At 40.5% G+C, this 13,643-nt stretch overlaps 1 protein-coding gene across 1 annotated transcript in view; it reads right to left on the bottom strand.

Moving 5' to 3' along the window:
- Window positions 1-11,507, bottom strand: part of PPARGC1A (PPARG coactivator 1 alpha) — a 95,369-nt gene extending 83,862 nt beyond the window's left edge. The window contains exons 1-2 of the mRNA XM_029235079.1: window positions 11,331-11,507; window positions 6,192-6,371 (exon numbers count right to left, since the gene is read on the bottom strand). Of these exons, the coding sequence (XP_029090912.1) occupies window positions 6,192-6,371; window positions 11,331-11,378 (228 nt within the window). The 5' untranslated portion in view covers window positions 11,379-11,507. The remainder of the gene's footprint in view (window positions 1-6,191; window positions 6,372-11,330) is intronic.
- Between the last annotated feature and the right edge of the window lie 2,136 nt (window positions 11,508-13,643).

The raw sequence follows: 13,643 nt of genomic DNA, 5'->3' as shown, positions 1-13,643 counted from the left end.
ACACACACACACACACACACACACACACACACACACACACACACGTGAACACTATTCAGTCTCCCAGCTGGATAAGCCCACAGTAGAGGTTGAAAATAAAGCAGCACACAGGCTGGGTCAGATTGTTGCTTCCTGATTTGTGACTCTCCAAGATGAACATCTAACTGATTTATACCCAGAATTTGAAATTTTGTGGTAGACTACAAATGCAAAGAGAAGTACAACATAAATTTTTAAAATACTCCATAAGTCTCCAGGAGTTTCAACATTCTTCAATGTTCTTATGTTACAGCCAATTATCTCCCCACTTAAATGGCTATTATTTTCTTACTTGAAGTCTATATTCTCCCTAAGCGTCATTACCAAGTGTGGCAAAAATCTGGTTGTGGGCCGTAAATTGAATTTAAATGACAAACTTTTATCGATTGCAAATTGGAAATTCCAGGAATCTTCAAGAAGTGATTATTGTAAATGAATTCGGTCTCTCCACATAAAAAAGGAGAACTTATTCTCCCGATGATTAAATTAAGGGGAGGTGGTTTGGACACACATTTTTTTCTCTGTTTGTTTTATTAAAATTCCAAGAGGTTTGCCATTCATAGAAAAGTCTGCCTGACCTCAGGCACAGGCAGAAGCAGGAATTCATTACCATGGAAGGCTACAGAATTTCCCCCAAGGAGACAAGTGAGAAAAAGCAGACACCACATGAATTTGTGGATTGGGTTAAATAGGTTCTGCCCCTGATGCAGCAGGGAGATGGCAGCCCCTTTGTAAAATGACTCACAGTCCAAGAAAGTGCTTCAGCTCCTAAAGGTGAGCAGAAACTTAACCAGATAGATACCCGTGAAGTTCCAATTCCCTTTGGAATATTTTCGAGTTAGTCTGCTTTGCCACCTCCCTCCCTAACCTAACCCATATTTATCAGGACTGATGGAATTTTCCTTTGAGGTGCTTAAATTTTGTTCCCTGGACGCCATCCCCTCTGCTGTCACCTTGTCCCTTCCCTGCACCTGCATCGCATGGGGTTTGGAATGCAGCAGAGCCTGCTGTCGGATTTCCTCTACTTTCTGCTTGTCCATAGCTCTTAAAAACGATCAGAGCGATCACCCTTAAATACCATCTCCGTCACGTTGCTCTCATGCTAAAAATCTTCAGTGGCACCCTAATTCCTATCGTGGAAACTCTAAACACTTGCAACGGGGTCCTCAGGGCCTGGCATAATTTTGTACCCACCCTAAATCCAGACTTACCTATCTTACTCCTGTGCTCCCATGAATACATTTTTCACTTTGAGTAAACCAAGCTCTTCACCTTCATAATCCATCTATGAAAAGACTTCACTCTTATTCTCTTATTAACCTTGGTGATGTTATTCTTGCTGATTCCCTCCTTAGCTAGGATACATACACACACACACACACACACACACACACACACACACACACACACACCCCTACATGTATACATGTATATATGAATACACACGGTCTTGCCATATTTGCCAATTGCTAATATATATATAATATATAACCCCATGCATATAAATATACATGTGCACATGTTGTTCTCCAATTACTGATATATATGAACATGTACATACATATGTATATTTGTATACACAGTCTTCCATTATTTGCTAATGGTTTCCGATTTCACCCTCCCCAACTAGATTTAAGGTCCTTTAGGAAATAGATCTATTGGAGCTTTATATTTAATTTTCACATTAACTAACGCAGTTCACACCATCAATAAATATATGATGGTTAACTCATTCATGAGGTTGCAACTATTTACTGAGTACACACTTTCTCCTGCTTTCTAAGAAAACATCTAGAAAAACTTCAGTGAACAAGACAAGCTGGTTCCCTGCTCCCAAAATGCTCATAGTCTTTTGAATAGCCAAGATCTGTTGTTTTTAACTTTTTCATAAGTATATAATATATGCCCACTGTAGAAAAAAATTAGAATACAACTGAAAGTCGAAGGAAAAAATGTAAAATCATCTATATTCCCACCATAATGATCGAATATTCTTGAAAGTTTCCATCCGCCATTCCCCGGTGGCATATAGCAGGACACCTTACAGGCAGATAGCAGGAAACCACCCTTTTTCTTTTACAAAAGTTCACAGTATCAGACCTTCCTGCAAGTTTCAGTAATTACCCAACATGAATACTGGCCACAGCTTAGAGACCTTCCCTCCCCATTAGCAAAGGCAGCCTTCAGTACGTATTCTGAGCAACGACCTAGAGGCAGCTACATCCTCACTCTCCACGTACTAAAGAACCCCAAGTAGCTGCATTCAGAAGTTACCAGACCAACAAATGAAAGATGCCCATTCAGTGGAATCAAGGAGGCATCAAAGCAGAGGTTAAAATAAAGCAGAGACAAGGTGGCCCACAATGTCCCAGAAGAGCCAATGTGCTATTTAACCTAACCCATGCCACCCATCTTTACACACTGCCATGCTTTAAAAGTACTTCTTTATTCTCCTCCTTCAAACAATGCACAAAGCAACAGAGAGAAGGAAGTTGTGTTGCAATATTCTGAAACATAAATCTTGCTACCAGCCGGTCCAGGGACAGCATCCTGTTTTCCTGACACATGGATAAGATAAACTGGGTGCTGCACCTATAGGCCTTGTGTCCTGTTTTGCTAAGTGGCTTCTGAATCATACGTGGTCACCTGCATTTACACATCCAAACATAGGTTGTGCAAGCAGATAGCGCTGCTTGTGTGCCCAGTTACTCAACCAACATGCACAATTACGTGTCAGCTCACTCTTCTCCAACTCAGGAATTCACTGTCTCCCCAACTGGGACATTCAATTCCATTCTTTTTCTTCTTCTTCTTCTTAAGTTATTCAATACATAAAAATCAAACTAAGATGCAAATGATGGAAGAGGTCAAATGAAGAAATTTCTATTTATTCCCAACGTTTAAGCATTCTGCAATACTAAATGTAACTCTAAATACCCGCTTTCTTCCCGCTTTGATGAGAATTCAGAAATCCTGTGGCCAGTTTCCAGCAGTGTCATCAATGTGATACTTGAGTCAGGGAAAAGTGTTGAACTGCTCGGTGCCTTATTTTATTCTGGGAATCCGAGGTAGATAATGCTTGTTATTGGCAGATCAGAGGTGGCAGAGACCGTGACTGTTGGGCTTGCTCAAGTACAAGGCCTTCACAAATGTGATGAGGCAGGGTTTTGAGAACTGGAGGAGAACAAGGGAGCACAGGTGAAAGTCCGCTGTGAGAGGTTTAAAGTCACAGGCGCTGGGAAATGCCTTTGGGGTAATGCAGCTTCGGTAGAAGCAATGCGCAAAGCTGTGGCCATTCAAGGGTTATTCTGTTGCCTATGGAGTTTCTTTACAGGGGAAGACACAATTTTAGAATTCCACCTATGCTCAAAACACACTTTTTTTTTCGTTATAGAAAAGATGTCTGAGTTTAACGCTAGAGGGCAAAGAGTAGAGGCATCTTTCTGTATGCAAATGCTGAGGAAGCCGCTGCTGTGTGTAACAGTATTGCCACATTTGGCCTTACCCTTGGCATCAACAAAGAAGAATGGGCTTTGTGACATCAGAGAAAACTGTTATGGGGACTTATTGATACAGTCACTTTTGCTGTCTGCCACTAAGAGAATTCCTGACATATCAGTCCTGGGGCCCTGGGCATCTCGAAAATTTTATATGGCTTCTAAGTCTTCATATCCTGTATCTTAACTCTATTTTCTCTCTCGGAAATCTGACGGATTCATCTTTAGTGTTTTCTAAAAATTGCGGCGACTTCTTTTTTAAACAGGGTTTCTTCACCTCAGCACCATGGTCACTTGGGGCCAAATGATTCTTTGCTGGGGAGCTGTCCTGTGCATTATAGGATGTTAAGCAGCATCTCTGGTCTCTACCTACTAAATACCAGCAGCATCTCTCTGCCTCCTGTCCTAAAAATCAAACATCCCTCCAAACAATGCGAAATATCCCCAGGCAGGCAAAGTTGCCTTCAGTTGAGAACCACTGGTTTAAAATGAACTGATGAGAGATTAAATGAAATAAACCTTGTGTTTAGAGTGTTGAAAACAATTCCACCAGTAGTAGAAAGTTATATAAGAAAACAAAAGGGGTGTCTTTGTGTAGATTAAGCATCTATAGATATATAACTGGTTGCCAAACCAAGTCTCCCGGAAGTGTAAATGAGAAGTACCTCATGCAGGTGCCACGACATGAAATACAGGGACACCAGCCATGAAAAAAAGGTGTATTTTTTGCAACCAGCCCACAAGGGAGGCCTTGACCACCACGCCATTGCCCCAACCACCTTTTAGTTTTTCCCTAACCATCTTCTACAAAATGCATGGCATTCACCCAATATGAAATAGTCGATTTTTAGATAAGAGGTCTATGGAGATGGACATTTTTAAAAGTACTGTTTACTTAATGCAGCATGACTTAAAATGGGCCTGTAACCTGACAAGTGTACTGAATGAGGAATGTTCAATTTACCAGTTCGAACCAGCCAAGTCCTCACATGAACTTTCTGAGACCCGGCTGAGAAGCCTGGGAAAGTATAACTAACCACAAACCCTCAGTGTTTCCTCCACCTGATTCCTTCTCCCCAGTCTTCACTCCATTACCTTAAGCACTCTTCTAAGACCCACTTAATGCTCCAGACATATTATAAAACCTTAGTGGTCAACAGAATCTACAGCCATCTCAGCTCACCAGCTATATACCTGCTTCCATGTCAACCAACACTGAAAGAAAAGATTCTGTTCTATTTTTAAATATATTGAGCAAAGAAGCAGCTTGGTATGTAAAGGATGGCTGTCACCCCAATTCACTGTTATTCTATTTTTAATCAAGGATAATAGACTTCGAAGTCAGATACATCTGGGGTTCAAATCCCACGTCTTTGTCAACTGTGTGATTTTGGGAAAATCACTTAGCCTCTCTGAAACTCACTGTCTGCATATGTAAAATGGGAATGATAATAAGAGTACCTAAACAATAGGTTGTTTTGAGGGATGAGTGCGATGACATACATAAAGCAAAAGTGTGCCGAAATGTTGTCCATGTTGTTATTACTATTACTCTTAAGAACATACCGTATTCATCGTTCACTCACTATTCACAAAGCACTTATTCAACACCTTCTGTGTGCTGGAAAAACTCAGTAAATATTGTAAAATGGGTTTTCTTAATGACTCAATAAACATTTATTCAGTGCCTTTTATGTGCTGGGTGCTGGAAAAACTCAATAAATATTGTAAAATTGGCTTTCTTAATGACTTGAGATTTCAACCAAACAACATTGAAGTATAAGAAATGTCTCTGCTGGTGGATAAAAAAAAATACATTTAAAGTGCTTTGTTTGGAGCCTGGCACATGGTAGATAGAAAATGTTACATGATAATGGTGGTGCTGGTGGTGGTGATATTGAAAACTAGTTGATTTGATAATCTTTACTCAGTTCACTTGCCAGAGTTTGTCCCTCTAAGAAACCATTTATTTTCAAGTAAATGAGGACTGATCTTGTAAGAACGAACTTCTTTTCTCAAAGTAACTGTTTAATAGGCGCAGATTAACATTCTTTATTACAGGGTAGGCTTATAATAAAGAGTCTAGAGCCTGGGAGGTAACTCTCACTACTGAGAAGTAAATTAGTTTTGACTAATTTATAAGTAAATAACAGAGTAGTTGGGCTTGGAAGTTCCCATAATATAAAGAAATCAGAGGTACGATTATAAATATGACAATGACAGTAAAAAAAAAAAACTGCTCACCTACTTTGTAAAATAATTAAATTAGACCTCATGCCTTGGTTAAAAAGAAATGTATTCTTTTACGTTCTACGTTAGTTTACAGTAGGCACCATTTTCTGTGGGAAATAGACAGGAATAAACAGGTGTAGACGTTTGTTCTTCCTTGTCATTTATTCTTTCACAATCCCTTAGTATTTCAACAGAGTTTGATGTACTCTGTTGTGGGTCCTTAGGGCCTTAATTCTCAAAAAAAAAAAAAAAAAATTGTTTTCCAAAATCGTTTTTCCACAAAATAGGAAGTGCCTAAGTATGATAAAAAGTCTTTTGGTGACAGCAAAGTAAGAACTCATTATGCTTTCAGGCCAATAATATTTTAGTGTGGCGTAAGCCAAGTTCAATGAGAAATTAATTTTCACCAAGGGCTGTCCTTACCTCAAATATGTTTGAAGGCTCATTGTTGTACTGATTGGATATTATTTCTGACTGGTCACTGCACCACTTGAGTCCACCCAGAAAGCTGTCTGTATCCAAGTCGTTCACGTCTAGTTCAGAAAGGTCAAGTTCAGGAAGATCTGGGCAAAGAGGCTGGTCTTCACCAACCAGAGCAGCACACTGCAGGGGGCAGGGGAGGAAAGAAAAAAGCTTTCATTAACTGCAGGAATTTATTAAACTGCAATAGCATGTGATAGGAATTAAGCCTGGTTAATTCAACGACACCACCAAAGCTGGTTTCCAGGGTTTTAGTCCCCAGAATAAACATCCTAAATTCTTTAACTCACTTTGCTCCCAAAGGATACTTTGCCAGAACCATTCCATCCCAAATTCTACCTCCAAATCCATAGTAAATGCCATGCTTCCATGAAGCCTTCTCTGATTCGTCCAGTTAGAAATCAACTTAGATTTGTTGGTACCTCTTTGAAAGTTAGCACTTACCAAGTTTCAAATTGTTTTCTGGTTAACTATATGCAAAATTTCATTCTACTCTTAGAGTATAAGCCCTTTGAGGGAAGGATACAGATTTGATTTCACCTTGGAATTACATCACACATACGAGAGACAAACGATTACTAAATGAGAGGAAAAAAACCCATAAGAAGTACACCAGGAAAACTTGCTCCATTTACTCTCTCTTTGACCATTATAATCCGTATCATTCCTTTAGCAACTAATGATGCAATGTCCTTTAACATGTCTATGGTTCTCCTGAATTGTTATTTAAATCTTTTACTTGACTTTTCATGAGATTCTGAACTTCTCAAACAGGTCAAAAATAAATCCATTGAGATGAAGGACAAAAATCATATTTTTTATGATCTTTGTTATCTTTCACTATGTGTAACTTGCAAGTCTTCTGTGTTGGTGTGTGCGCCTGTGTATATGTGTATACCGTTGGGATCACCTGAAGTCTGAAAAGAAAAACCACTCTAGCACACCACAACTATGTTTTTGTTCATCATTTATATATTCCTAAGCTATGCTCTAAGTGAATTCAAAAGAACAATTTTTTATTTGGAGTTTTAAAAATGGTTTCAATATATTGAGAGGCTTAAAATACCCTCTACCGGGACTGGGCTGCTTGCCACCTCCTTGCATAGAGTAAGTGGTCTGTTAACTCTCCTGCACTGTGGGTTTCTGAGGAAAGTGGACCCGCTTCCTAAGGTGGGCTTCTAACCTCGAATTGGCTATCTGACTGCTGTTTCATCACTGCCAATTGTGAAGAACCCTGCAGAAGCTTCCTTTGGAAGGGATCTGGTGATGCCAGAGCCATAAGGACTTTATCTATCTGCAAGCCGAGGGGTCTCAATTGAAAGGCACACTCTCTGAGGTGGTACCCTCACGGGCCTCCCTTCCAAGGCCAGGAGAGATGCTGGGGAGTTCTTCCCATCCAGGCAGCAGTTGGGCATGAAGCTAAAGATACTGCTTGACATTTAGATTTTGAATAAAATAAGTTCTACGCAGATTTTTTTTCTCAAGCACCCCTGTCATCCCTGGCAGGCTACATTACACGGGTCATATGCAGCAGCATGATTGTAAGCAGCACGCTGAGAAGTAGGTACTGGGTAATGGAGCCAGCAGTTGGTAAGGGGAGGCTGGGAGAAGGCTGAAAATTCCTGCACTTCCTCCCTAAGACCACTGGGCCCCACTGAGATCCCAAACTGCAGGCACAAAGGTAATGCCAAGAAAGGGCAACCCCCTTCATCTCAACTCTTTCCTTATCATTTTATTGGTCTTTCTCTTTTATTATTGGAGTTAGCCCAAAGTTACAGATCCGTATACTTGACTAGATTGATAAGTAAGCGGAGGCTGGGCTGAAGAGAAGATTTTGTTCTGGGACAGTGTTTGGATTTCGTTACAGGCACAACACTTCCCAGTCTCCACACTTGCCCACTGCTTGTCCTCCAAACACAAACACACACCCCCCCACACACAGTTAACTCTTCCACAACACGACCAATTCAGAGACAAGGGGAGAACTTTTTCACTGGTGCAAAACCCACTAGGATTAGGGGAGAGTCCTTAAAATAAAAAGCATAAACAACAAAAATGACGGCAAAAAAGAAAAATAAGTTAGACAACGTAGGATCTCTACATCTGGCTTAAATTCCTTTTGTGGACAGCATACTCTAGAACCCGTGTTCGGGAACGTTGATACCAACTGGTGGACAACTTCTTGCTGTCTCCCTCTTTAACAGCCCTCTCGAGGCATGACTTCTCCAAAACCCTTTAACCTTTCAGAAATATGTATTTTTCAGTAACTTTTGAAAACCATTAAAAAGATCAGATCAATTTTTTGTATTCTACTCTGCTGTAATTCACATATTCCCTTCCTTTCCTCTCTCTGTCTGCCTCGCTCATTTTTGCTTTTCTGTTATCATTGAAAAATGTGCATGTGCTCTTGCCAATGCTGACGTGCTAATAAAATCAGGGCTTCTGAACGTGGCATTATCCTGATAATCTAAAACACATTAGTGGCAGCAAGTGTTCCTGTTATTAATTTATATTTGGCCTTTGGATGATGCCAGACTTAACAGTCCGAGCCCTGTAACTGTCCTCATCTGACACTCTGATATTTACTGCTTCCCTATACATCTGTAACAGGTGTGCTTTATTGCAATTACAGAGACACATTCTACTGCCTCTTCGCAACTATGACAGCTATTTCACAACCACAGCCTTAATTTTATAATAAGATTTAAGAGGATAAAGCAGTCACTAAACACAAAAGGCTAATTATTGTACGTTATTTCACCCCAACAGACTTTTCTCTTAGTTAAAGGGCAGACAATAAATTAGCTTAACTGCACTGATGATAATGAAACATTATAATTAAGTATAATTCTCCATTAACCTTTTGGAGGTTTTTGTGCCATTGATGGTAAATTTTAAAGAGAGAGAGAGCAGAAAGAGTGGACTTGGCCACATTAATTACATTAATGAAAAAAGAACCTGACTTCTTAAAAAAAAAATTAGGACAGGGGATAAGGGGCAGGGCAGGGGTCAGTAAAGAATGACAGTCTTAGTAGAGTGTATGTCATCGGAACTGTCTCTATCAATCTTGGTAAGCTTACTGGACATCACCTTCATTAAACTGTGAAACACGGGGCACTCTGAGTAGCTATAGTGATAGAGGCCTTTATTAACCAATGTACTGTCCCGTCATTATGTGCAAAAGGGCATAATACGTTTTAGGATGACAGCAAACATTAATGATTCAAAAAATGAAAGCGGCCTACGCTACCTGCTGCTCATAATATTTGAGCCTGGCGGAGGTGATTCCCAGGGCTGCCACCACGAAGGCTGGGCTGCTAGCAGCCTGCTGCCTCCAGCGCAATAGAGAAGCGACTGGCCCGTCTCAGCTGACCGACAACTCAATCCACGGCTGGACAATTAGCCCGAGACCTCACCTCCTTAAGAACAAAATTAAAAAGCCAGTGTTCTAAACGGTTCTGACGCTTATTTGAAAATGACTGCAGGAATGCCAATGAGGAAAGGAAATCTTCCCTATTTCCATATGATCTAGTTCTTCAACCAACTCCTAGCAGCATCAGGAAGAATACACGATGGAAAAATGAAACTGCAGCAGCTGAGACCCACAGTGCCAGCCAGACAACCGCCCGCAGGATACTCCAGCTACTCGAAGACAATTAGGACTTTGAAGCCACTTAGAACCCTGCCTCGTAAGAGCTGCAGGACGTATGAATTATCCATAACTCTTCCACCTTACCAAGAAATCACAACAAGATAAGAACAGTTACAATCCACAAATATGCATCTGCCAAGGCAAGAGAAGGCAAACGGAGCCAGCATTTGCAAGCCCAGTGAAGAGTTAAGAATCCAGGGCATGCCTCACTAGAGAGGAAAAATGCATTCGCAGACGGCCTTGGCCAAATTATTTTCACTTTAGATGTGTATCGCAGCACCACATGGACATCTTATTTAATCAAATCACGTGTAGCCCTTGATCCTCCCCTTACCCTACGTGCCCCCAGCTTCCCAGAGGAAGCTCTCCCAGCCCTTTGCCAGATTCATTGTTAGCTGCTCAGATCCTCCCTGCAATTCAATTCGGGTCCATCTCACCAGAGTCCACAGAAAGTTTTGCTTGTTTCCCAAGTTGGCCAAACTTCCCGAGAACATTCCATTGTGTTGAATGCGAACATGCCGCGGTCCTCTGTCCCCCCCGCTAGTCACTCTAGACTCCAGAGATTACGAGGAAACCAGCTCGCTTTTTTCCCCCCTGTATGAATTGTAGCCGGCAGAGACTGTGGAATTGATGTATTGCCATCTATTTTTACACAAGCAGCGAGCAGCTCCACACACAGTCCTGCATAAACTCTATTCTCTCTCCGGCTTCAGGCAGCTCTCCGTGGTACAGAGAGATTTAACCATTGGCTTCCCTGCCACTGACGCTGATGGAAAACCTTGCACTGTAAGGCTTTTTTTTTTTTTTTTTTTTCTTTGCTGGCCAAAGCTTTCAACCACATAGAGGAGTTTTAAAGGAACCAGCTTTGTTGTTTTGTGTTCTGTGGGAAAAGCAATCTAAAATAGCCCAGCAGGATTATTTAGGATTCTGTGAGTTCTCTGATGAACAGAGAGGGAAGAAGAAAAAAATCCAGACTAGAGTCAAAACTGACTAGATTTGAGCCCATCTATTTTAATATTTTTATCTTCATCTTATTATAAATAGAAATGGCATTTTTCCAACCAGGCCACTAAACACCACTGGAAAGACTTCAGCTTCTGATTCATATCAATATCTTAGGGCATAAATATTGCATATGAGTAGACACAGAGCCAAAGGCACATGGAAAGAGTTTCTAACTGCAACAGATCCTGATGACAGCAGCTAAGCTTTGATTTGTTCACGGTATCTCAGAGCCACCTTAAAATAGCAAACTTATTGGAGTTAAGATAAGATTGAGATTCCCTTCCCAAAGCTCCTGCCGGGGCTACTTTGCTGCCTCCTCTCCTCGCCCAAGCCCAAGCCCAAGCCCTTCCCCCTCTTACAGGAATAATTGCATTGCGAGGGAAGCTTCCGTCCTGGCTGCAGTGCTGAGCCCAGCCCCACCTCACCTCGATGTCACTCCATACAGAGTCCTGGTTGCACATGTCCCACGCCATCCAGCTCCTGAATGACGCCAGTCAAGCTGTTTCAACTCCAATCCACAGTGACACAGAGCACACACTCATGCAGGCAACCAGCCCCTTACTGAGAGTGAACTGAAGGCACCTGTCTTACTACAGTCCCCAGTCACATGACAAAGCTATTAAAAAGTAGGCTGGGCTGTCACTCACCCAGCCTCCCTTCTCCTGTGCTGCTAGCTGCTCAAACTCGTGACGTCACTCAAAGGCAGCCCTCTGCCTCAGTGAAGTAACGCTTAAAAAAAAAAAACAAAAACGGAAAGAAAGAAAGAAAGGAAACACTTGGACTTTTGGAGCATCATGCTGTGACTAAAGCCAGCTTTGAATGCCACCGACTCTAAATGGAGCCCTGGCCATATAATAACTAAAATCCCCTGCAATCTTTTTTTAATTTATTTTCCTTCCAAAACAAGCAAGTGGCAAAGCTCTCTGTTTCAAGACAGAGTAACTACATTCTTAGCTAAAATGTGGACTCCCTCAGGACTCAGATTTGAAGACATCCAAGTGGACTTGGTTTGGGACTAAGGCAAGATCTTATCACATGATGGATTTTTATGAGACATTTTCTAATTGGGGGAAGTGTTTGAAAACAGAGAATGGGGCAGGCTTTCTTTCTTTCTTTCTTTCTTTTTTTTTGCTTATTTAATCAACAAAACAGCCTGTATTTGTTAAGGTATAAACAAACTCCTCTACCCAGAAATCTGCTGTCCCTGTGGCAGCAGGGAATACCAGCTCCAGAGAAGTGTTACTGCAGTTTACTTTGCTCCATATAAGGAGAACAAGCAACAAAATACCACCCTTTCAGGGTCCTTCTAATTATTTCCATTTCTCTCATAGGCTCTCAGAAAACAAGTGTTAGTAAAGACAGTCGCTGCAGCTTTGCCCAGATCAGCTTAGTTTCCCGGCTACCTTTTTTTTTTTTTTCCATACATGTAGCATTTCCTCTGCAACTGCCTTAGGGTGCCTTTTTGAATAAACACTGGATTCCAACCCTAGTACCCTGGGTTGTGCAGTTTGCCTTTGAGATCAAGAATGTCCATGGAGTAAGGGAAAAATACCGACATGCTATTAGCAGAAATATTCATTTCTTGAGCTTTTTCATTCTTTGAATTTTTCAGCTTCTAGCCTGAGACAATGAGGGCTAATGCAGGTTCAACTGTTTTATGATGACACTACATATTGAATCCATAACAAACTCAGGGTACTAGACAACACCAGAAAACACTTCCCATAACACCACAGAGGTCGGATTTAACCCTTCCAAGTTCCAGAGTGATGTTCACGTGGACATATATTTGTGAATATACATGTTTTTATAAAATTTTAAACCCCATATATTTTAAAAATCAACTCAGTCTTTTACTTGATAATTACTCAGCTGAAAAAAAAAATTCCCCAGGTATCTAAAAATGATTCTAAAGCACTATTCATTTAATCTCCTATTCTACTAAGTTTAATGTAATGAATTCGCTATTGTCCATTCCTTTATCAGGAAAAGAATGGTGATTTGCTCTAAATATAAAGTTGCTCAAATATTCAAGTGAAAGAAAAAACAAACCAAAAAACATCAGACTGTTTCTTCTTTCAGATCACATCTATTTTAAGAAATTTGTCTATTCTGAGATCTGCAACAAGTTGCTACTATATTCCTGAATAATGTGAGGAAATTGACAGTTTGTCATTACTGGACATAAAACGATGGCCAAAAGCTTTGACGTTTTAAGTTAGCTGAATACATTTCACTGGCACATTTTCCCTCTTACAAATAGCGGAAAATTACCATAGTTTTAATTTTCCAAATCAAGAAAGAACAGGAAAATACAACCTCGGGAAGGCTTTTATACATGCAATTAGTGGCATTACTCTGCACTCCCCACAAAGAAACACTAATTTTCTTCACAATTATATTCTGATTTAATGTAAAACTACAGTAAATTATTAAAATGCAGGGCAAAGGTCACTGGCTCTGTGCTCAACACAGTCAACTGTGAAATAATATTGGTCACTTGACCGAGAAGAGTGATGTTTATTCATTATTATCAGGTGATCCCTGTGTCGTGATATTCTCTGATACTTTTGTGTTCGTTGAATGCTAGGCATCCATTATATTTATGTGAATATATATATAATTTTTAATCCTACCTTTTAGAGATGTTCTTTACACTGGAACATTCTGTATTATTATTTTTGATATTTAACCTGTTCATATTATGTTATCGGGGTTTTCTTGTTTGTCTTTTTGCC

The sequence above is a fragment of the Monodon monoceros genome, unplaced genomic scaffold (genome assembly GCF_005190385.1).
Source record: "Monodon monoceros isolate NGI ecotype Baffin Bay Population unplaced genomic scaffold, NGI_Narwhal_1 Super_Scaffold_20, whole genome shotgun sequence".
NCBI lineage: Eukaryota > Metazoa > Chordata > Mammalia > Artiodactyla > Monodontidae > Monodon > Monodon monoceros.
Note: the sequence above shows the minus strand (reverse complement) of the source record. Positions and strands in the feature narration are given on the sequence as shown.